Source organism: Malania oleifera, chromosome 10 (genome assembly GCF_029873635.1).
Source record: "Malania oleifera isolate guangnan ecotype guangnan chromosome 10, ASM2987363v1, whole genome shotgun sequence".
Classification (NCBI taxonomy): Eukaryota; Viridiplantae; Streptophyta; class Magnoliopsida; order Santalales; family Ximeniaceae; genus Malania; species Malania oleifera.
In genome coordinates, this window is record NC_080426.1 from 56,700,673 (window position 1) to 56,725,432 (window position 24,760).

Genomic DNA, 24,760 nt, shown 5'->3' on the forward strand with positions numbered 1-24,760 from the left:
CATATTGTACAGTTTTTTAAATTAATATACGAAATAGTATTCTTACAGTTCAACACTCTCATTTGCTAAAAAGGGGAAAAATCTAGATGAAAACCACTCTCTCTCCACCAACTACTAACCAAGACTAAAGCATAACCCATGGGAAGATCCCTCAAGCCACATTCTCTAATACACCTACCAAAGTGTTGCACACTCTAAGTAATCCTCCCTAACCCTTTTTTCTGCCCAAAAACCTCACCACATTAAGCTTGCCCCCTACAATCCACCTAGGAAAACAAAAACCATACACTACAACTAATTCTTCCCAAAAATTAAGACTCAAAAGCGCACCTAATGAGACTATACACTCACATAACTACTACCAACCCCTATCTCTAACTTCTAGCAAAATCAGAAGAGGAAAAACCTAACAAACTACCAATTCTAGAAAAAACAAAAAAACAAAAAAAAAAAAAGTATTCCACATGATAAGGATCCCCATGTTGTTCCCCTTGAAGGAAAAGCCTCCCACACTCCTAAGACTTACCCTCTCAAATACTTCTAAGCATCCCTTATCCACATTATCAAGCTTAGTTTCTTTGAAGAAAAAAAATTTAGAAAAATTTCTTTTCAAAACTTCCTTAATTATCCCCTTTCCCTAAGGTCCTCAAACCCTTCACATTGCTAATAACCCTCATTATTTAACTACTCCCTTATCATTGTGCCCCCCCCCCCCCCCCCCAAAAAAAATAAATAAATAAATAATTGCTAGGGGTTGCAAGATTATTCAACTCCTTTTGAACCCGCTTTTTTGTCCTTTCATAAGACTCAGGTGTGGCAACCACCTTCAACTCTGGCTCTAGAAGAATCACTAATTTAATACCCATTCCAACCCACCCCCCACCCCCCAAGCAAGCTAATAGCCACAACTCTTCCCTCATTAGTTGTCTTACATAGGGGCAAAGCAATATAAGTAGATTTAGACAAATTAGGAATGGAACAAATACCTTTTTGAGCGTTTAAGTTGCCTTGAACCTCCATTAGAGGCTCCTCCACAGTACTATCCATTGCTCTAACAAAAATACAATTAGCTAAGTCAACATTGGGAGGATCACAAAAAGGAACCATTGGAAGGACCCTACTTGATCATCATTATTATTCAAATGGCAAAGATCAAATAGTGCACCTTTAGAAAACTTCCTAGGAGCATCATCCCCAACTTCATGCTGGCAAAACAAAAAATGTACCATGTCTGAGATGGTGACGGACTCTCAAACTCATCTTCTACCCCTTTTTCTACTATATCAACCAGTCAAACAACAAACCCTTATTGGACTCACACAAGCTTTCCATCTCCTCTTTTGGTCCTTCTTTAATCCTCTTAAGGCTATCAACACTCATGACTCAACAGAGAAAAGACGGCTTTTTGCACAAGAGTGATCAGCTCTAGCTTCCTTGAATATGGAGCAAAGTGTTAGGATTCCCAAATCAATTGGGATTTCTAATAAATGTGTTATGACTCCCAAATCAATTGGAATTCTATTTAATGTTAGGATTCTATTCAATGTTGAGGTTTTTATTTAATGTGTTAGGATTCCCAATCAATTAGGATTGAGTCCATTAAGGACTTGGATTAGGATATTTTACATTCCTAATAGAAGTAAGGTTTCCTACCCTATACATATGCATCCCTACGGAGCTTTTTCATGGAAGCAATAATAGCCCTTGGCTAATTTGGAGGTAGATCCCCTTGAAGTGATCAACCATATTTTTTCTTCCTATTTCCAAACAGGAAAGATACTTCCATTGGAATGTCGCTAGGGCCTGTCATTCTATAGTATTGCTAACGCTCAATATGTAATCTTCAATAAACTTTCTACCAGAATTACAGAAAAGTTACAGCTTTAACAACGGAACAATGAACAACCCACTCGCTCTATGGTAAAAATACAACCAATAAGCTCTGTTATGTCTCGCAACTATTCTTCCCTCCTTAATGGCATTAACAGTATCTCAACTAAATAATGGAGGAAGATAACACAGCTGAATGATAATTCCCAATTCCAACCAAAATCACAAACTACCCATTTGAAAAATGATCTCCAAAACTCCTCAATGGAAGTTTATGAGCACAAAATGAATCAAAAGAAGGGGCGAAAGCACTGAAATTTACAGTTCAAAGATATGGTTTTAAAAATTGGAACCAAATGGCCTTTTAATTGAAGAGAGAGAGAGAGAGAGAGAGAACCTTGGAGCAAGAAGCCCTCTGCCAAGCTGGGCTTCGTTGTTTCTGCCCCATGCCCAGACCTCTCCTTTGGCAGTGACGGCGAGGGAGTGATAATGCCCAGCAGTGACACTGGAAACATCGCAGGGAAGGCCGGGGACGGGCGTGGGCTCGTAGGCGTCGCCGCCGAGCCCTGCGACGGAGAGGAGACCCAGAGCGCCATGGCTGCCATCCCCAAAACTCATCACAACTCTAGAAGGTTTGATGCATAAACATCTGCCACCACGCTGCAGAGCACGGACAGCAGCCTGCTTCTTCAAACCCAATCGCAGCATCGTAAATCTCTGACTGCTCCAATTAGATCTGTGGCATGGAGTCCGACAGCACGAGCATGCTACCAGCCTTTCCTGCTGCCAAAGTTACTTCGGCTTGGCTTGGGTAAAATCCAGCAACATGCTTAATTTGATCGGTCCTGTGATATTTTCAAAAAATAAAATAAAGAACTTTTAGAAAAACAAAAACTTAATAGAAAGGATTTTTTTTAATATTATTCTAAAAATTTTACTTTTTCTGTAAAAAAAAAAAAAAAAGATTTATCCGAAAAAAAAAAAAAACAGAGTACTTGGTAAAAAAATTATAACGTACTTTTAAAATGATAAAAATATATATAATATTCGTAGTTTTGTAATATTTGAAAAAATTAAGAATACAATAATTCACCAAATTGAATAATTTGTTAAGAAAAATCTAACTTCTAATTTTTAAAAGTTTTAAATCTGTAACATCCAAAAATTCACCAAAACAGTTAAAATTTGACTTTTAAAAAATATAAAAGTGTTTATCAAACATGTTCAACCCAACTTTTACTCCTAAAAAGGAAAAGTTAAAATAAAAAATGAGGACCAAACTCATCCTAAGTTTTAAAGACAACATTCTACCTCCTAAATTTTTAAAACCTATCAAAAAAAAACTCTTGAAATTTAACTTTGTTGACGAAGGGAACCTTCCATTAGTTAACCATTAATCAACCATTAAGTATAGAAAATTTTATACCTACATTATGTTTGGAGAGAACTTGGATTTAGATTTTTGTATTGGATTTGATGAAATGTAATATAAAATTGTACTGAAATTTATCCAAATCCACCCAAATTCAAATCTAAGATCCAAAATTTATACTCCTGTTGGCTTTTTGAACTCAATCCTTGTTTTGATACTGACAAAACACATATTTCTTATGTGTGTATTTAGTATGTGAACAGGTCTTTAATTCAAATACACACATAAGGGGAAGTGGAAGTCAGGAGGAAGTTCAAGCTTATCATCAAACTTGGCGTATTTCATGAAGTCTTTAGAGCAAAAGAATAAGACATAATTGATTTATATTTGTAATGCATTTAAATTTTTTATTTGGTTTGTAATAATGCATGCATATGCATGATATGATTTGAATGCTCAGACTAGATCATAAATTGACTATAGGGAACCATATAACCGTAGACCAGTTGACCGACATCGGATTTTTGTGACTAATTAAAAAGCTCAAATGACCTTAGATAGACACTAGGTCCCGGCACGTAACCATACTCAAAAATAGGACCTCAATTTTAAGTGTGAAAGGGCTTCGAGCGACCAAACCATGTGCGTTGAAAATGCTTCGGTCAACCGAATAATTGATTGGTCAAAATTGTTAACTTGGGTCAGGCGATCGAACCGAAATGAACTGAACGTTCATGGTCGATTGAATCTCGAATGCGAACTTCTTTTACTTTCCACGGGTGCCCGAACTTCACGGTCATTTTGACCTCGAGCGACCGAAAGTTGAAGTTCAACAGACCGAACTTAGGCCCAAGCAACCGAACCTCGAGCAGGTTGGAAATCGCCTTAGACTCAGCCAACTGATCCTTTCACTAGGCACCCGAATGCATGAAAAGCACTTTCCATGTGTGAGTGTTTGGGTGACCGAACCAATGGCTCAGGCGACCGAAACTCTCGAATTGCCCCATTTTTTCCACTGGTAATTAAGAGTAATTGGGATTAAACTTTTCTAAAATTTCAAATGAGTCCCCGACGATCATATTTTGTTGAAAAACTATAAATAACTTCTCATTTGCTTTGATTAGCAACTTTGATTAATTCTAAAATTCTCTCTAAACCTTTGTTAATCAAAGTTCCGTCAAACCAATTTTAATTACTAAAATCTCTTCTTTAGAGCAAATTTTTTTAAGTAAAACTCTCCAACTCTCTTCCACTCTTTTATTTCAAAATTACTCTCACTTATTATTTATTTTTGAAAATCCTTTTTGAGAGTATAGCTTTGGTTTCTCTCGGTTATTTCCTTAATAAATATTTTTGGGAGAATTTTTTTGTAGCACAGATATTTTATTGAGTTTAAATTCCTAAATTCTCCAAATGTTCTTTATTTGCAAAAATATTTATAGGAGAACATAATACTCATATTTTCATATATTTTATTTGTGCAAATATTATTTGATAAACACCCTTACTCCACTGAGCATCATTTTATATCATTGGAGTGTGCCTTTTAGAGTTTTAATGTTGTACATTTCTGCCTATATTTAGAAGTATATTTATATGTACAAAAATGTTTTTAATGTACCAGTTGGGTTCAATCCATTAATTGATTTGGGAAGTCTCAGTCCCATAAATGAGACTGGTTGGGTTCAGCCCAAAAATTAAACTGGTGAGTCTTAGCCCCATAAGTGAGACCGATTTGGTTCTGTTCGAAAATTGAACTGGGGTTTTCCTCGCCTCGTAAGGAGAGGATGTAAACGGTTTCTACTCCGCTCGTTTAAGTGAGCAGAGATAGTGTAATCCTTGGGGGGGATGCCTAAGGCGGGGACGTAGGCTGGATTATTTTAAATGAGATGCATGTGTATGTCTACACTGATAACTTAATCGTTTTACATACTCGCTTTCAATATTGAATGGGATATGAATTGTGGTAAATCGGGGAAACATTTAAATTAGCCGAAAAGTTTTAAAACCCAATTCACCCCCCTCTTTGGAATACACCAATTCCAATAATTGGTATCAGAGGCCGGTTGCAATAAGTTTAACCACTATTTTATAAAGATTGCAGTGGCTCATATTTTGGTTTATATCTATTTTGAGGGTCAAGTCTTTGCAAATCCTCCCCTAACTTTATTGCATAGATATTGTTTGAATATTGAAAATGATTTTTGTAAAATCAAATGATTGGATAATTTGGAAAGTGTTTGGCAAAAGAGATCATATCCCATTAAAAATGATTTTTAAAATGAAATGTTTGCCAAATTCTAAAAATGAATTTGCATGACATTTGTTTTAATGCATATAATTTGTGTGTCATACATATTTTTATTGTGTCTTAGCTACTAATGTTCTTGAAAAGTTCATGTCTTGTTGTCGTGGTAAGGTTTTTGGAAATATCTGAAAAATATAGTAAAATCAAGAGAGAGATGTAAGCCACTATGAGATTAAACGACCAAGAAGGAGTAAATTGAAAAGGAACATCAATTCTCCTTCTAATTTATTGAAAATTTCATGCAATGATTCATACTGTTTGTTTTGTATTACATTTTTTATGAATCATGTGAATTTAATTATGACTACATGTTAAGATATTAAGATATTTTTTGTAACGACATGCTTGATTTACTACACAATCAATCATATTAAATACCTTGATACCAATAACTAATAATATAGCGAAGTAGACCCGAACCCGTGGGTAACGAGGACACACTTGTCATACACAACGGACACCTAAGCAGCGGTAAAAATAAAATTCATCCATAATAACAGTACCAAAGCTACTCACAATCCACAATAATTTTGTAAACATATATATATAGTCCCCAAAACATTAAAAGATAAAAACTAGGATTACATATCCAAAACTAACTGACCTTAGTTCAAAACTCACCCTCGTAGTAGGGTAGTATAAACTGCCCCTAACGGTGCGGAGCTCGGTTCGCCTATCTATCTGGGTTTCCAAAAATATTTTAAGCTTGGGTGAGACACCTCTCAGTAAGGAAAATAAATTAAATAACTGTGTGGCAACATGAATGCATTTGTATTATAATAAATAAACAGTACGTAATACATGCTTGGTAAATATTGGTAATATGATAACTAAGAAATAGATGCATAATCATAAGCATATTTAATCATACTGATTTTATGTTATTATAAAATCATCTGTTATAACTGATGATACTGAAATATACCCAAGATGGATAGTTAGCTGATGTCATGTATTACCCACCATAATGGGTTGTGAAGCTCGAAAACAAGACCTGACAATGGCTGGTCGACCACTACCAAATCAAATATGTTTATAAGTACGATAGGCCTGCCCCACCTTGGTTCAAACTGTCAGGGAGATGCATACAATACTACATTGAAGCCATATCGACTACCCATCTCCCATCCCCTCTACTGGCAGGGATAGTAGCACAAGTTTGAACTGAACTGAATAGCAATTGTACCGTGCCCTAAATACTTATCTAAACTACCCTCTGGGTTCTGATAACAAATAATACATATACATCTATACTGGTTTAACATGAAAACTAGATTGATAGCATTTCTCTAAATTCTGACATATCATAGTAAACACGGCCTTGCATCGGATAAAGTGCATAATTATGGCCTTGCGCCAGCTATCAATCACGGCTTTGCACTGAGCATTACATACATACTGAACTGAATATATGTACAGTTTATCATAAGTGCTGAAACCATAATTTCTTGTATTATCCATGTTTTTCCTGAAAATAACTATAAACATGCCTTTTCTGTAAATCTAACTTCACATAATACAATATACGTGAAATAATATTCAGGCCACACAAACTGAATAAAACATGAAATTTGTTCCAAAATTACATTTTCTGACATTTTACACTAAAAACATATTCCTGTGTAACAGCAGTATTTTCCCAAATATATTTTCCCAAATATACCCATACATAATGCATGTCATCTGAAAATTAATATGCTATTAAATAATAATAATTTTCATGAAAAATTACTATTTTAGTTTACTCCCTTACCTGACCACTAGAAAGCCCCAAAAATAACTAGCCCTGCACTTGTTGGGTTCTCAGCTCAACACCCTAAAAATAACATTTTTCCAAACAAAACTTCAGTATTTCTCGAAATACCAAATATTCGTTAAAAAGTTTAAGAAAACCAACTTACCTCGAATCTGGGATGGTGTCTAAGTTAGCCCTACCAACGATCTACTCCAGCAGAAATGAAGAGAAACTTCCCAGGAGTAGCGTGGTGGCTTCGGATCGTCGAACCCACGAAAAATCGGCTCGGATTTTTAGAAAGAAGGGAAGAAAATCGTACATGATAAAGAGAGAGAGCTGAGAGAAGAGGATTTCTTTCGCAGAAATGGTCATCTTGGCCTTATATAGAATGCTTAGCCACGTGTCTTCATGGACAAGACATGTTACTTCATCGACGAGGCCATGTAGGAATTTCGTCGACAAACACTTACCCTTCATCGACAAATTTCAGGTCCGAAAACATCCTTCTCGGTATCTTCTCGTCAACGAGATACGTGTCCTCGTCGATGAGCCCAAGAAGCCTGTTTGTCAACGAACGCAGCAACCCTATTGAATTTCCAATTTCAATTTCTTTTCTTCTCCTCCTCCTATTATTTAATTAATATAATTCATCAGGTCTCTACATTCTCCCCTCCTTATAAAAATTTCGTCCCCAAAATTTACTACCTATACAATTCACCATCCCTTAAAGAAAAGTGGTCTACTTATTTTATTACGTACCCTCACTTGTGGCGGAGGAATACCGTGGTTACATTTAAGATTATGGGAGATTACATATACACATAAAATAAAATTCTCCCACAATCAAAACATTACCTACTAATAAAACTACTACATGTACTGACTAACTTGCAAAAGAAACATTACATAACCACTCACACTTTCTTGATTATAAATGAACCCCACTGAACAAGTACGGATATTTCTGCCTTATTCATTCCTTGAACTCCCAAGAAGCTTCTTCTTCTGCATGATTTCTCCACTGAACTTTTACTAAAGAAATCTTCTTATTGCGCAATTCTTGTTCTTTCCTATCCAGAATCTAAACTGGTACCTCCTCATAAGCTAGTGAATCATCAAGCTTTAATTCACCATGACTGATTACATGGGAGGGGTCTGAGACGTATTTTCTCAACATGGAGACATGGAATACGTCATGTATCCTAGACAAAATAGGTGGTAAAGTTAGCCTGTAGGCAACTGACCCTATCTTCTCAAAAATCTCAAACAGACCAATAAACCTAGGGCTAAGTTTACCCTTCCTTCCAAATCTCATAACTCCCTTTAACGGAACTATCTTTAAAAACACATGGTCTCAAATATCAAACTCCAGTTTCCTGCGGCGAGTGTCAACGTAACTCTTCTGCCAACTTTGAGCTGCACTAATCCTATCTCTGATAAGTCGAACCTTATCATACGCCTATTGCACCAACTCTGGCCCCACAACTCGCCGCTCACCTGTCTCATCCCAGTATAAAGGAGAACGACATCTCCTTCCATAGAGCGCCTCAAATGGTGTCATGCCAATATTGGCCTGATAGCTATTGTTATATGTAAATTCCACCAATGGCATAAATTGAGTCCAACTACGCCCAAAATCTAGCACGTATGCTCGAAGCATATCTTCTAATATCTAGATCGTCCTCTCAATCTATCCATCCATCTGAGGATGGAACATCGTGCTGAAAGATAGTTGAGACCCTAAAGCTTCCTATAAGCTCCTCCAAAATTGTGACGTAAAACGTGGGTCTTGATCTGATACTATAGACACTGGCATACGTGAGAACGGACTATCTCCTGAATATAAATCTTCGCCAGTCTATCCATGGAGTAGTTGATCTTAATGGGAAGGAAATGGGCAGTCTTCGTCAAACAATCCACGATCACCCAGATTGCATTCTGAACGGTAAACCCGAAACAAAATCCATAGATACGTGATCTCACTTCCACTCTAGGATAAAAAGTGGCTGCAACGGCCCCGCCAGCCTCTGGTACTCAGCCTTAATCTACTGGCACGTCAAACACTGAGCTACATATTTGACAATCTCCTTCTTCATGCCACTCCACCAATAAGACTCTTGCAGATCTCTGTACATTTTCGTGCTACCATGATGAACTATGTATAAAGATCTGTGAGCCTCCTCTAGGATGGTCCTCCTAATATCCGCATCAGCAAGAACACATAATCTAGAACGAAACCACAATGCTCCGTCATCTGAAATACTAAATTCCTCTCCTTGACCATCCCGTATTCTGACTTTTACTTTTACTAATTCTAGGTCCTCCTCTTGAGCACCTTTTATCCTTTCTTGTAATGTAGATTACACCACTAGATTGGCAATAAATGTTTGGGGATCACTCATTATCAATTCGATACCAAGTCTCTCCAGATCCATCAGAATTGGGTGCTGAACCTCCATAATTGCCAATGCTGATCCCACAGATTTCCTGCTCAGCACATCAGCTACCACGTTTGCTTTCCTTGGATGGCAACTAATAGTACAATCAAAATTCTTAATGAGTTCCAACCACCTTCTCTGTCTTATATTCAGTTCCTTTTGAGTAAAAAAGTACTTTAAACTTTTGTGGTCGGAGAATATCTCGCATCGCTCACCAAATAGGTAACGTCTCCAAATCTTTAACGCGTGTACTCCTATAGCCAATTCCAGATCGTGGGTAGGGTAGTTTTTTTTCATATTCTTTAAAATGTCTAGAAGCATAAGCTACAACCCTACCATGCTGCATCGATACACAGCTGAGTCCTTTCAAGGATGCATCGCTATAGATAACATAACCCTCATCCCTTGATGGGATAATCAACACCGGTGCCATGACAAGCCTTTGTTTCAATTCTTGGAAGCTTTACTCACAGTTGTCATCCCATTCAAACCCGACATTCTTCCTAGTCACCTGTGTCAGAGGCCCTGATAACGCTGAGAATCCCTCATCAAAATGACGGTAATAACCAGCTAGCCCCAAGAAACTCTGGATTTCTTGGACATTCCTCGGTCTAGCCCAATTCACCTGTAACGTCCCGAACCCTTAAACTTGGGTCTGGTGCGTTATGCCTGATATAATCCTGATAATTCATAATATATGCAGCGAAAAATATAAACATAATCTCCAAATAAACATATTACTATAATACTAAAGTTCACTATTTCCTATCTATAATCCATTTTATCCATTAATCACCTGCATTTCCATACATACACAAATCTCCAAAACATTTCAGTATGTTCACAACCATCCATTTATCAGAAGACTTAAAACATAAAATATTACATCACAAAATATAATCAAAATTATACCTTTTTTCTCAAAAAATGTTATAACAACTCAAGCCCTCTAAGCTCGATCTCGTGGAGGTTCTAAAAAAGATTAGGTCATATTCAGGTGAGACACATCTCAATAAGGGAAAAAGTATACATATTAAAACAGCGTGTGGCCAACATGAGGTTTATAAACAGTATATTATTTATCATTTGCAAATCATTAACATAATTTTTGAAATCATTTTTTGATCCTATTCAAACACATGTAAGGTATTTTACCCATGAGATTGCCTAAGGATAGGGGCGATTACCTGCCCATACAAGTAGCACCCCTCTGCTATGATACAATAGGCACCCCAAAGGTCATACTTAAAGCATATCAGGGCACTCACCTTACTCAGTAAGCCCTCAAGTGATAAATTAATCTTGTACTCACACAATTCATACCAAAAGTTTACCGATGAAGGCTCCCAAGAATAGGGAAACCTACCCACCCATACAAATGGTTTCCCCTTGCCCTAACACGTTATGCAGCCTACTGCTACACCTGATACAACCAAGGCACTCGTCTTTCTCAACAAGCTCTCCAGCGAAGAGTTTGCCTCGCCCAAACGTAACATGTTCTACTAGCATAAATACTGATAATACCATAATACATTATTTTGTTTGCCATTACTCTGCATTTCATTGTTCACATTTCACATTTCATTTCCATTTCATTCATTTTCATTTCATACTCATTTTTCATTTCTTTTTATTTCATAACCAGTATCTTTTCAGCCATTGTTAATTAATCTCAGCATCTTTTCAATCGTGGTTTGTTAACTTTGGCATCATTTCAGCCGTGGTTTTTTAGCTTCGGCATTCTTTCAGCCGTGGTTGGTTAGCTTCGGCATTCTTTCGGCTGCGGTCAGCATCTTTTAGCCGTGGTCATTCGACATTTTTCAGCCATGGTCAGCATCTTTTCAGCCGTTGTTGTTTCCATGGTTAAATTAACACTCACATGTAGCATATTTCATATATCATTTTCATACTCAGTTCATTTTCTATATATCTTGCATCTCATATATATAACATAATTCCACACAAAATTCTATTTTACTCAAGCCACACAATTTAGCAGTAAAATTCATGCATATATTTCCTATAAAATAAGTCAATCCACATTTAACATTTATAAGCTGAAAATACATTTCATTTCTTACAGAATTTCTCAGAAATTACTTTTCACTTTCATCATTTCATTTCCATTTATACATAGCTAAATAAATGGTCCTAAGCTCAAAAACATAATTTTATATGGTTGGCATTTTAATAATTCACACCAAAACATACATATATTATAACATTATTTATTACCTTTAATTTCATAAAATTTGCTTTAATATACAATTTCCTCTTACTTGATTTCTTGCACTACGCCAACAGGGACCCTGAAAAATACCTGCGGCGCTCACCCGGACACTGAATAAAAAATCCTAATTCCATTAAATCAATCCTAAATATAATACTATTTAAATATTTCCGAGGGCCATAATTTCTAAATAAATAGTTATACCCGGCAAATATAACCAATTTGCCAAATTTCTCAAATCTCACTCTCCCTTTAGAATGGGGCCTAGAAAATTTCAATTAAAAATTTACCCACGTCAAAATGACGACAATCATGACTAGGACCACTTTGTGGTGCTCAATCGTCAATTTAATGGTAGATTTAAAGAGAAATTGAGAAATTAAGGAAAAATTGCCTTACCCTAGGAATAGTGCCTAAGCCGCTTCCACAACAAATTCGCTCCAGCAGAAATGTCGGTAGCGAAATCAAGAATCCAACGACACCTACCATTTCCTGATCCGCCGCAAATCCGTTGAGAAATTGAGAGAGAGAGAGAGAGAGACAGAGACGAACGGAGTTGCAGCAGGGGGGGCGACCTCCTCTCTCTTTTGAAATCAAAAACTAAATTGAAGCTTCAGGATCCTTTACATATATATATATATATTATAATAATATATTATATTATATTAACATATATTATATTTTTAATTAATGATTATTATTATTTAATTAAATATTCAATTTAGTTAATTATTTAATTTAATTTATTTTTAAAATTTTTATTTTATTTATTTATTTATTTATTTTTGGATCACTACATCACTACTGCATCAATCTTGCTAGAATCCACATAAATTCCATCCTCTGAGATAACGTGCGTCAGAAATGCAACCTTCTTAAGTCAAAATTCACACTTGCTAAACTTGGCGTATAACTTCTTCTCTCTGAGCGTCTGAAGACCTTGTCTCAAATGTGCCTCATGCGCCTCATAACTCCTCGAATAGATCAGTATATCATCAATGAAAAACATGACAAACTTGTCTAAATATTGGTGGAAGATTCTATTCGTCAAATCCATAAATATTGTAGGAGCATTCGTCAGACCAAAAGGCATAACAAAAAACTTATAATGCCCATAACTAGTTCGAAAGGTCGTCTTCGATACATCTTCTACCCTTACCTTTACTTGATGATAACCTGATCTGAGATCAATCTTAGAGTAAACCCGTGTACCTTGGAGTTGATCAAATAAATCATCTATATGAGGTAGAGGATACTTATTCTTGATTGTTACCTTATTAATTTCCTTGTAATTTATACACATTCTCGTGGTCTCGTTTTTTTTCTTTACAAATAATATTGGAGTTCCCCGCCGAGATACACTAGGTCGTATAAATCTTTTATCCAACAAATCTTGCAACTGACCTTTAAGCTCTCCCAATTCTGTTGGCGCCATTCTGTAAGGAACTTTAGAGATTGGCGCTGTCCCTGGAAGCAGATCGATAAAGAAATCCACCTCGCGATCAGGAGGTAAACTGGGTAACTCGTCTGGAAAGACATATAAAAACTCCTTCACCACTAGCGTATTAGCAAGTTTCAATTCATTTCCTGACACTTCCTTAATAAAGGCCACGAATCCCTGACAACTGCTCAAAAGCAGTCTCCTCGCCTGGATGGTTGATACTAACTGAGGCGGGGATTACACTCGCGACCCTATGAACCTGAATTCTGATCTTCCTGAAGGTCTAAAAATCACTTCTTTCAACTGACAATCTATATTGGCAAAGTTAGTTGCCAGCCAATCCATGTCATATATCAGTAGAACAACCTCCTTAGGTTTGCCAATGCTCTACCCCAATATATAATGACAATATACGAACTCCTTAGGCCTGCCAACGTATATTGTGATTACATCTAGGTAATATAACGAACTCCTCAGACCTGCCAATGTTATATTGTGATACACACGAATAACCACACAAAATGACCCATACACACACATCACATTGTTTATCACACAGTAATCACAAGCAACTAGTATTCACAACCAATCTTTATTCACAAGTAAACTATACTCACAGCTAGCTAATGTTCACAATCCAACAGTATATTTTCATCATTCAGTACTCACAACAGTCAATTAAATTATGAAAGTTGTACTTTTGCCACACAATTTTATCCCATATATATATATATATATATATATATAGTTATAGTTATATACTCAAATTAACCAGTTTATAATTAATACAAACCTACAATAATTAATTCCCCTTACCTAGTTTCCTAGATTACATCCGCAAAGACCCCAAACGATGTTTGCGGCACTCACCTGAACCTTAATTCAAAAACTCGAGTTTATCAACTCAAATCTCAATAAAACGCTATTTTATCATTCCCTAGGCCATATATACTCTATATTAATAATAAAACTTAAAAATACCCTACTTATCCTGATTTTGAGATGGTACCCCGGAACCTTAAACTAAAAATCTGCTCCGCTTAGGTTGTAGAGAGTTTTCCCAGGAGCCCCGTGGTGGTTCCTGATTGTCAATCCGAGCTTAATCGGAGTGAAAATCGAAGAAAAATGGAGGAAGGGCCATAGGGTTTTTAGTGTGTGAGAGAGAGTGTTTATTTTTTTTCATATTTACAATTGAACTCTCGGTTTCCTTTATAACTTTCAGTACTGCCAAGAAAACCGTCGTTCAGGTGGTAGTGTAGGTTGCGGGAGTGCTTCTCATGAGGTCAGGTGTTCAAACCCTCCTGAGCTCATTTCCGCCCCTGAACTCCTGAATTTACCCTCCCTTTGGAGTTGTGGGGTCAACTTCAAGGGGCGCAAGATTAGTCACGTGGACCGTAAAATAGACACGCGGATACTCGGTGCGTAATCCAAAAATAAAAATAAAACCGTCGCTATCTCTCAAAAAATCGTCGCTGATTTTCTATTTAACCGGCCCACTTTTCACTATTTACCTGTTACCGTTCCGCGGTAAATCCAAAACCGTCACCGATTTTTTGTTTCCTCCAGAAAACTATCGCCGATTTTCTCCTTAACCGGCCCAAAAAACTTTTTTTTCTCATTTCTTTTATTATTTTATTTTTTCAGGTCTCTTCACAACAAATTAGGTTGATTCCAATAGGCTCAAGCTAGGAAACAAGCTTATTGGTTTTATTTCAGTTGGGTTTGGGATTAGGTTAAAGTTAATGGTCAATTGGGTCTTCAGATCAACTGATTAAGACCTGGTCAAGTTAACTCAGATTTGGGTCAGATCTCAAATAATCAAGTATGACTATTTGGATTTGGATTACTGAATCCGGATGTAGGTAATCAATCCTGATTAAAATTCCTACTTGCATTAAAATAACAAAATTTAAAATTTAAAATTTTGCAATTTTAATTATATAAGAAATGAAACATAACTAAATAAAATTAAAGGAGGCGACACTTGTCTTATAACTCCTCCAATCTTTAAGTCTAATGTTTTGTATCTCCACTATCAGTTTTCCCACTGTTTTTGCAATTCAAGCTCATTGATCTTCTATCTTCCTTCACCATTTCAACTTTAAGCATTCAAACTCTTAGCAATTCTTCTTTATGTTCGTTTGTCTTTCATCCTCAAAAGTCCCCTATTTATTGGTTTAGGGGATCAATTCAATCAATTATATTTTGATCAATTAGCATAAAATTTGATCAATCAAAATTGAATTGAATTAGTTAATTTGTGCTTGCATTAAACCATAATTTCACCACATGTTTCTTATGTTAATTCCCACATGTCTAATTTATTTTTCCCTTTTGTGCTTCCAAACTTAAAGATGAAGATGTTGGCCCACTTTATTTTATTTTTTGTTTTTATAATGTATTCAATTTTTAATTTTTTTTTCATGTATTCAGTTTTTTTTTCTTGTATTTTTCCACTTTATTGCATTAATAAATTCTGTCCATTTGTGTTATATAAGCCCCAAACAAAATGGGGTGTCTACAACTTAAATAAGAAATAATAAAACAAATTATGAACACTTACAATTAAATTTTTTCTGTGAAAATAATTTTATTATTCATTTATAATTTTTCAAATTATTGTGAAAATACCATATTATTTATTAATTTTTTAAATTTATATAAAAAATTAAAAAAACATCATTTCTTTATTTTTATAAATTTCTAACTCTTACTTTACATTTGATAATATGAAATTTGGATTTTGAACTTTAATTTGTGTGAGTTATGTATACAATTTCTTCTAAATCTATATGTATATGTATCTAAATTCAAACACTAGAATCCACAATTTTAAATATTACCTTATATTAAATTTTGGAGAAGTAGAAAATAAATTGTCTTTTTTATGATTATTTAAAATTTAGAATAAAAAATAAAAAATATTCCCTACCACTTTTGGCCATTTATTTAGATTTTAATTAATCAAATTGAATAAACCAAGTAAGAAATAATAAAAATATATTATGAATGATGGCAGATATGTAGCATATGAGTGATGGTTGCCAGCTGCCAATTTTATGCTGCCAAACTACCATTGTTGGCTGTCGCATGTAAGAAAAGAAGAAAGAAAATGCCAGCTGCGCATTTTGGCTACCTTATGTAAGAAAAAAAATAAAATAATTATCTGCTTCTCCACTATAAAAGAGCTTAGATTGTGAAGGTTTTAACAAAAGAGAAAGGAGAGCAATTAAACAGGAAAGAAAAGAACGGAGAGGAATAGAAGAGAGATAAAAGAAGAACAGAAGAGGGATAAAAGAAAGTTTGAGGGATATTTTGTACAATGTCAAATCTATATTATTTTGTAATTCCTCCCAAAATAGTGAAACTTTGATCTCATCCGCCCATGGAGTAGGTATATTCGAACCACGTAAAATCTCTGTCTCGTTTTTCTTGTTTTTTTTTTGCGTCTTTTATAACAAGTTATCAGCACGAGACTCTAACCAACTGACATATTTCTGTATATTAATGTCGCCTTGATGGCCGGTTTTATTTCTATATATTAATACCACCTTAATGACAGGTTTTATTTCTTGTAAGCATTACTTCAATACTTTATATATATATATATATATTATAAAACTCCAAAAGAGATGGTAAAATAGCCCTCCAAAAGAGGCTATATATATATATATATATATATATATATATATATATATATATATATATTTAATCTCTTGAAAAGATAAACCTCCTAAAGAGACTATATAATTTAATCTCCATAAGAGATAGTAAATATTTACCTCCTGAAGAGGGTATATTTTCAACCTCCCCGAAAAAACGTTTTATTTAACCTCCAAAAGATGTGGTAGTTTATTACCAAATTTAATATTGTAAATTGGAATCATACTCTTGAAGAAGTACAAATTGAGAAAAATAAAATAATGTTCTTGAAGAAACATATTTAAGTAACCCCGTAAGGGTGAAAATATTATATTATTATCTCAGTTTTATTTCAATTTTTACATTTCTCTTTTCTAAATTGCTTTATTATTGTTAATTTATTCAGATGTCGAACCTATACAAAGTTGAGTTTGTTCCCCTTAACATCAAATGCAACAATTATCTATCATGGATTCTTGATGTCAAAATTCATCTAAATATAATGAACTTGGGGAATACTATCTTAGATAAAAATACTGCATCTCTATAGGATCGTGTAAAAGTCATGATCTTTATCCATCATCATTTAGAGGGAGAATTAAAAACTGAATACCTCACTGTTAAAGACCCACTTATCATATGAAGAAATTTTAAGGATAGATTCGACCACCAAAAAACAGTGATTTTACTAAAAGATTGATATGAATGGTTGCACTTAAGGTTGCAAGATTTTAAATGGTCAGCGAATATAATTTAGCTCTACATAACATTAGTTCGAAGCTAAAATTATGCAGTGAAAACATTACTGACAAAGATATGCTAGAAAAAACTTGTACTACTTTTCATCCCACTAAAATGCTCTTGCAGCAGCAATATATGGAAATGAAATTTACTAAATTTTCTGAACTTATATCATGTCTTCTTGTTGCTCAACAAAATAACGAGCTTTTGATGAGAAATTACCAAACTTGTTCAACTGATTTGATCCCATTCCTTAAAGTGAATATGAATACATCTCGTGGTTGAGGACGAGGCCGCAGGTATGGTCATGGGTATGGTCATGGCCATGGTCGATTAAATCACTGGCATCGACGTGAGGTTAATATCCTCTAGAAGAGGGATGACCTTCAGAAGATGAATAACCCCCAGAAGAGGGATGGTCCCCAGAAGAGGGATAATGATCAAAATCAGTGACCCAAACATTATGAAAATGAATGCTACAGATGCGAAGGAAAAGGTTATTGGTCACGTACTTGTCGTACGCCTAGACACCTGATAGATCTATACCAAGCCGCAATAAAAGAAAAGGAAAATAGTAGAGAAATAGAAACAAATTTTGCCGATAATATTGTTCCAATAGACCTTAATGATGGACCATCCAACTCTGTATATCTTGATGTTGTTGACTTTCTTACAAATCAAGATGAAAATAATGATGTAATAGTTTAAGATATAAAGTAAGAAATATTATATTTGGATTTATTATCATATGATCAATTATAATAATATATTTTTAAAATATGTAATGTAGTATGGATTATCTTAAAGCTTTGATTGATTCTAAGATGTCTATGGAAGAAGTTTGTTTAGCTGACAGTGCTACAACACACACAATTCTTCGAGATAGGAAATATTTTCATTATATGAATATACCCTCAACAAATGTTAATACAATATATGGTTCTACAAATTTGATTGAAGGCTCTAGAAGAGTTAATATAAAGTTACCTAATGGTACTTTATTACAAATGATGAAGTTTTATATTCCAGCAGATCTAGAAAAAATATGTTAAACTTAAAAGATTTAAGATTCAATGGATATCACATTGAAATTACAAATGAAGGCAATAAAAATTTTCTTTATATTGCTTCCATTGTTTATGGGAAGAAACAAATTTTATAAAAACTATCAACTTTATCTTTTAGATCATATTATATAAAGATTAAAGCAGTAGAATCATATAATGTCTTGCACTAGAAGTGCAATGACCCAAAGTTATTTACACATTTGGCATGATCGTCTTGGACATCCTAGAGATATAACGATGCGAAGAATCATTAAGAATTCACATGGTCATCCGCTAAAGAACCAAAAAATTATTTTATCAAGTAATTTCACGTGTACTGCTTGCTCTCAAGGAAAATTAATTGTCAAACCATCCATTTCAAAGGTAAGTATCGAATCTCCTAGTTTCTTACAAAGAATTCATTTTGATATATGCAGACCAATACATCTACCATCTGGACCATTTAAATACTTCATGGTTTTAATTGATGCTTTTACTAGATGGTTACATGTTTCTCTACTTTCTACTCGTAATATTGCATTTGTTAGACTTCTTTCTCAACTGATTAGATTACGAGCTCATTTTCCCTATTATCCAATTAAATCAATTTGTTTGGATAAAGCTAGTGAATTTACATCCCAAACATTTGATAACTATTGCATGTCACTTGAAATAAATGTTGAATATCCTATTGCTCATACCTATACAAAAAATGGTTTAACTGAATCTTTTATCAAGAGATTTCAATTTATTACTAGACCTATGATTATGAGAACCCAATTGCCTTTGTCTGTCTGGGGACATGCTATTTTTCATGCTGCATGTTTAGTATGTATAAGGCCAACTGCTTACAATAGTCTTTTACCCATGCAATTAGTTTTTGGGCAACAACCTGATATTCCTTATTTAATAACTTTTGGTTGTGCAGTATATGTTTCTTTTGCTCCTCCTCAAAGAACTAAAAAGGGTCCTCAACGTAAACTTGGTATCTATATTGGTTTTGATTCCTCTTCTATTATTAGATATCTTGAACCTTTAATAGGTGATTTGTTTAAAGCACGGTTTCAAGATTGTTATTTTGATGAAACAATATTCCCTACATTAGGGGGAGCAAAATCAGTACCTGAAGCATAACATGAAATCACATGGAATGTCATGAGCTTATCTCATTTAGATTTTCGCACAAATCAAAGTGACTTGAAGTTTAGAAGATTATACATTTGCAATGGGTTGCAAATCAATTACCAGATTCTTTTACAGATACCAAGGCCATATTAAAATCTTATATACCTGCTGCAAATATTCCAGTACGTATTGATATCCCTGAAGGACAACAACCGGCAAATGAACCTAAATCGCAAGTTAAGCGCGGGAGGCCTATTGGTGCAAAAGATAAAACTCCTAGAAGGAGAAAACTGAAATCTGTAAACACTCCTAAAGAGGTTACAAAGGTAGATAATCCATTCGACATTCACAAACCCGATTCTCCGGAAAATGAAATCCTTATTATGAAACCTCCTAAAGATGGATCTCCTGAAAAGACATCCCTTGAAAAGGTACAAGTATCTAGAAATAATAATAAGATCTCAATTCATTACACATGAGAAATGTGGGTTAGAATTAAAGTTGTTGTCAACAACACATTTGCATATGCAGTAACTACTGACATTACTAGAAGTAATAAGGATCATGAACCTAAATCTTTTAATGAAGTAAAAGTGATTGGACAAAATGGAAAAAAGTATATCACAACAAAAATAAACTCTCTATTAAAAAGAGAAGTTTTTGGACTTGTAGTCTAGACACCAGAAGATGTTCAACCCTTTGGATACAAAGGGGTATTTGTGCGCAAGTGAAATGAAAATAATGAAATTATTCGATATAAAGCAAGACGTGTGACACAAGGTTTCTTGCAGAAACCCATAATTGATTATGAGGAGACATATTCTCCCGTAATGGATAGAATCACTTTTAGATTCCTAATTGGGCTAACAATCGTTGGACGATTGAGCATTCGTCTTATGGATGTAGTAACATCATACTTATATGGATCGTTGAATAGTGAAATTTATATGAAAATCCCTAAAAGATTTGAATTTCCTGAAGCAAAACCCAGAAAATTATATTCAGTTAAACTCCAACGTTCTTTATATGGGTTAAAACAATTTAGATGCATATAATACAATCGATTAAGCGAGTACCTTGTGAAATAAAAATTCATAAATGATCCAATTTGTCCATGCATTTTTATTAAAAGACCAGAATCCAGATTTGCTATAATTGCTTCTTATGTTGATGATTTGAATTTAGTTGGGACTCCTAAAGAGCTCACTAAAACTCTGAATTATTTAATAGCAGAATTTGAGATGAAAGATTCAGGAAAGGCAAAATATTGTCTTGACCTACAGATTGAATATGTAAATGACGGAATTCTTGTTCATCAATCTAAATATATCGAAAAAATATTAAGAGACAATTTTATATGGATAAAGTTCATACTTTGGGATCTCCAATGATGGTGTGATCACTTGATGTTAAGAAATATCCATTTTGACCTCATGATGAGAGGGAGGAATTACTTGGTCCTGAAGTGTCATATTTAAGTGCTATCAGCTCTTTGATGCATCTGATTAATTGTACAAGACCCGACATTGCATATGCTGTAAATCTACTAGCAAGATATAGCTTTACTCCTACTCGACAACAATGGAATGGAGTTAAACACATTCTATGCTATTTGAGAGGTGCATCTGATTTGGGTTAATTTTACTCGTTTGATTCCAAATCTCAACTAGTAGGATATGCAGATGCTGGATATCTATTTGATCCTCACAATGCTAAAGCTCAAACTGTGTATGTATTTTTTTTATATGGAAAAATTGTCATATCTTGGAAATCAATAAAACGGATGATTACAACGACGTCCTCCAATCATTCTGAAATACTAGTTATCCATGAAGCTAGTAGAGAATGCACGTGGTTCAGATCAATGATTTCTCATATCTAAGAAAATTGTGGTATTCAATTAATCAATGATAGTCCAACAGTTTTATATGAAGACAACACTGCATGTATAGCTCAACTGAGAGGAAGATACATAAAGGGTGACAAAATGAAATATATATCTCCAACATTCTTCTATACATATGAACTTCAGAAGAATGGTGATATAGATGTTCAATAGATTCAATCAAGTGATTATCTATCCGATTTGCTCACCAAACCTTTTCCAACTACAATATTCAAGAAATCAATTCATCTTATCAGAATGAGACATCTTAAAGATCTTAACAAAATGAGTTAATATATGAGTGAAAGCCAAAGGGAAGTATTATGAATGATGGCAACTTGGCAGTGTGATGACCTGCTTAATTTCCACATTTTTTTTCCATAATAATAACAAAATTAATATCACATATTCCAGCTCAGCAGATCATAGTCTACCTGGACCCGTGGGTACTAGGGAGACATCAGAACACAAAACGGAAGCCTAAGCAGCAGGAAACATATAATCACAGTATTATAAACACAAAACATCCATCTCATTACACAAATACCAAAGTCACTATATCCACTGTAATCGAGTATATACATCCCAAAAATAAGACCTAGGGATATTTCCCACAAAATCTAACTGTCCCTACAAAGAAAACTTACCCTTCAAAAAGGGCAGATAAACAACACTAGATTAGCGAGGCTTTTCCCGCTCTCCTATCTGGGGCTCCTGAAAAGTTTATAAAATTTAGGGGTGTAACACCTCTCAGTAAGGGAAATAAACTAATACCAATGTGTGGCAACATGAGTATTTCGTGATATACATACACCATACAGAACATATTTAGTAACTGTTTGTCAAATCTGGGAAAACATATATATCATCACATCATGGTAGAACATACCACATTTTCATAAACATATTTCATCTCATATAATAATAATAATAACACAAAAACATTCCTGGTAGGTTAACTGACTGTTGTCATGTATTACCCCCACATGACTAGGTTGTGTGGCCCGAAGGCGGGACTTGACAATGGTTGGCTGACCACTACCAAGACAAATGTACAGTCTGTAAGTCCGATGGGTCTGCCTGACCTGGTCCGTACACCAGTGGCGATCACACTCTTCTTAAAAACCACATTGACCATCCAATCTCACACCACTCCGTACAGCGGCGTTAACACATATATCATGATCACGAAAACCATGGACACATAGCAACAGTACAGTGCAAGTGCTAGCCTAGACCAAGCCAACCAGGTTCTGATTTCATATAACATATACTGAAACTGTGATACATGGATATCTCATATCATTAATTATCAAATCAATCATGTCATTTTGCATATATACATATATCATAAAAATCATCGGTCCGTATGCCGGTATTTCACATTTTATTATAGCTCAGCCCGTACACCAGCAAATCATAGCACAACCCATACACTGGCAAATCACATTCATAGCTCGGCCTATACCCCAGCAAATCATATCATAGCATAACCCGTACGCTGGCAAATCACATATATAGCTCAGCCTGTACGCTAGCAAATCATACATATAACACGGCCCGTATACCGGCAAAACATATAAAATCTCGGCTCGCACGCCGGTTTTCCATTATAAAAATCCGTATCATTAACACATTCCCAAAAACAGTATTTCATATAAATTTCTACTCATGCCACACTAAACAGGTTTTTCGTATATTTAACATATCATCACTTTCAACAGCATTTTCGCAATATAAATCATATATATAAACATACTTACTTTCTAGAAATCAAATGCTATATATATATATACATACATTTTCTTAAAAAGAATTAGCTTAGTTTATCCCCTTACTAATTCCTAAAAAGCCCATAAGAAAATCTGCCTCGCACACGCAAGGTTCTCAACTCAACACCCTGGAAATAATATTTTCCAGAACTAAAATTCAGTATTTTTAAGTGTATAACACTTTCCTCAACTGTCAAAAATCCAAATATTGAGTAGAAAGCCTTACCCTGGATTTAGGATGGTTTCCACCTTACTTTCACAAACGATCCGCTCCGGCAGATTTGGAGAGAATTTCCCCAGGAGTGTCGTGGTGACTTCGGATTGTCGATCTGGCGTAGATCTGGCCCGAAATCGACGAAAAAGAGAGAGAGAACTGAAGGGGGGAGAGAGAGAATGAGTTGCTTAGTTATGAAGTAACAAAAATTTGGATTTTTAGTATTTATAGAACTGGATTCGTCGACGAGCCACGTCATTCGTTGACGAATCTTTCAATAATTTTGTCGACGAAATTCAATCAATTCAAACCTCTCTTGGTATTTTTTCGTCGACGAATTATCTTAAACCTTCGTCGACGAAGTTGATTTCCTCCTTCTGTTATTGTCTCCATTTCCCTTCCTCTTTATTATTTAAATCCCATTATTATTCGGGTCGTTATAGGTAGTATATGAGTGATGGCTGCTAGTTGCCAATGTTGGCGGCACATGTAAGAAAAGAAGAAAAAAAATGCTAGTTGCATGTTGGCTGCCACATGTAAGAAAAGAATAAAATAATTACCCGCTCCTCCACTATATAAGAGTTAAGATTGTGAGGGTTTTTACATAAGAGAAAGGAGAGCAAGTAAAAAGGAAAGAAAAGAATGGAGAGGAATATAAGAGAGATAAAAGAAGAACAAAAGAGAGATAAAAGAAAGTTTGAGAGATACTTTGTACAAGGTCGGATTTATATTATTTTGTAATTCTTGCCAAAATGGTGAAATATTGATCTCATCCGCCCGTGGAGTAGGTATATCCGAACTACGTAAAATCCCTATCTCATTTTTCTATTATTTTCTACATCTTTTAAAACAAAATATAAATTATAAATGTTTATAATTTATTTTTATATATTGTGTAGTTTTTTAATGAATTAAATAATTAATGATATCATACATTGCCTCTAGACTCTACTATTACTGCGGATTGTTATCAATTGGATC

At 34.7% G+C, this 24,760-nt stretch overlaps 1 protein-coding gene across 1 annotated transcript in view; it reads right to left on the reverse strand.

The window, feature by feature from the left end:
• LOC131166475 (uncharacterized) overlaps window positions 1-2,653 on the reverse strand; it is a 13,529-nt gene extending 10,876 nt beyond the window's left edge. The window contains exon 1 of the mRNA XM_058125076.1: window positions 2,228-2,653. Within this exon, the coding sequence (XP_057981059.1) occupies window positions 2,228-2,538 (311 nt within the window). The 5' untranslated portion in view covers window positions 2,539-2,653. The remainder of the gene's footprint in view (window positions 1-2,227) is intronic.
• Between the last annotated feature and the right edge of the window lie 22,107 nt (window positions 2,654-24,760).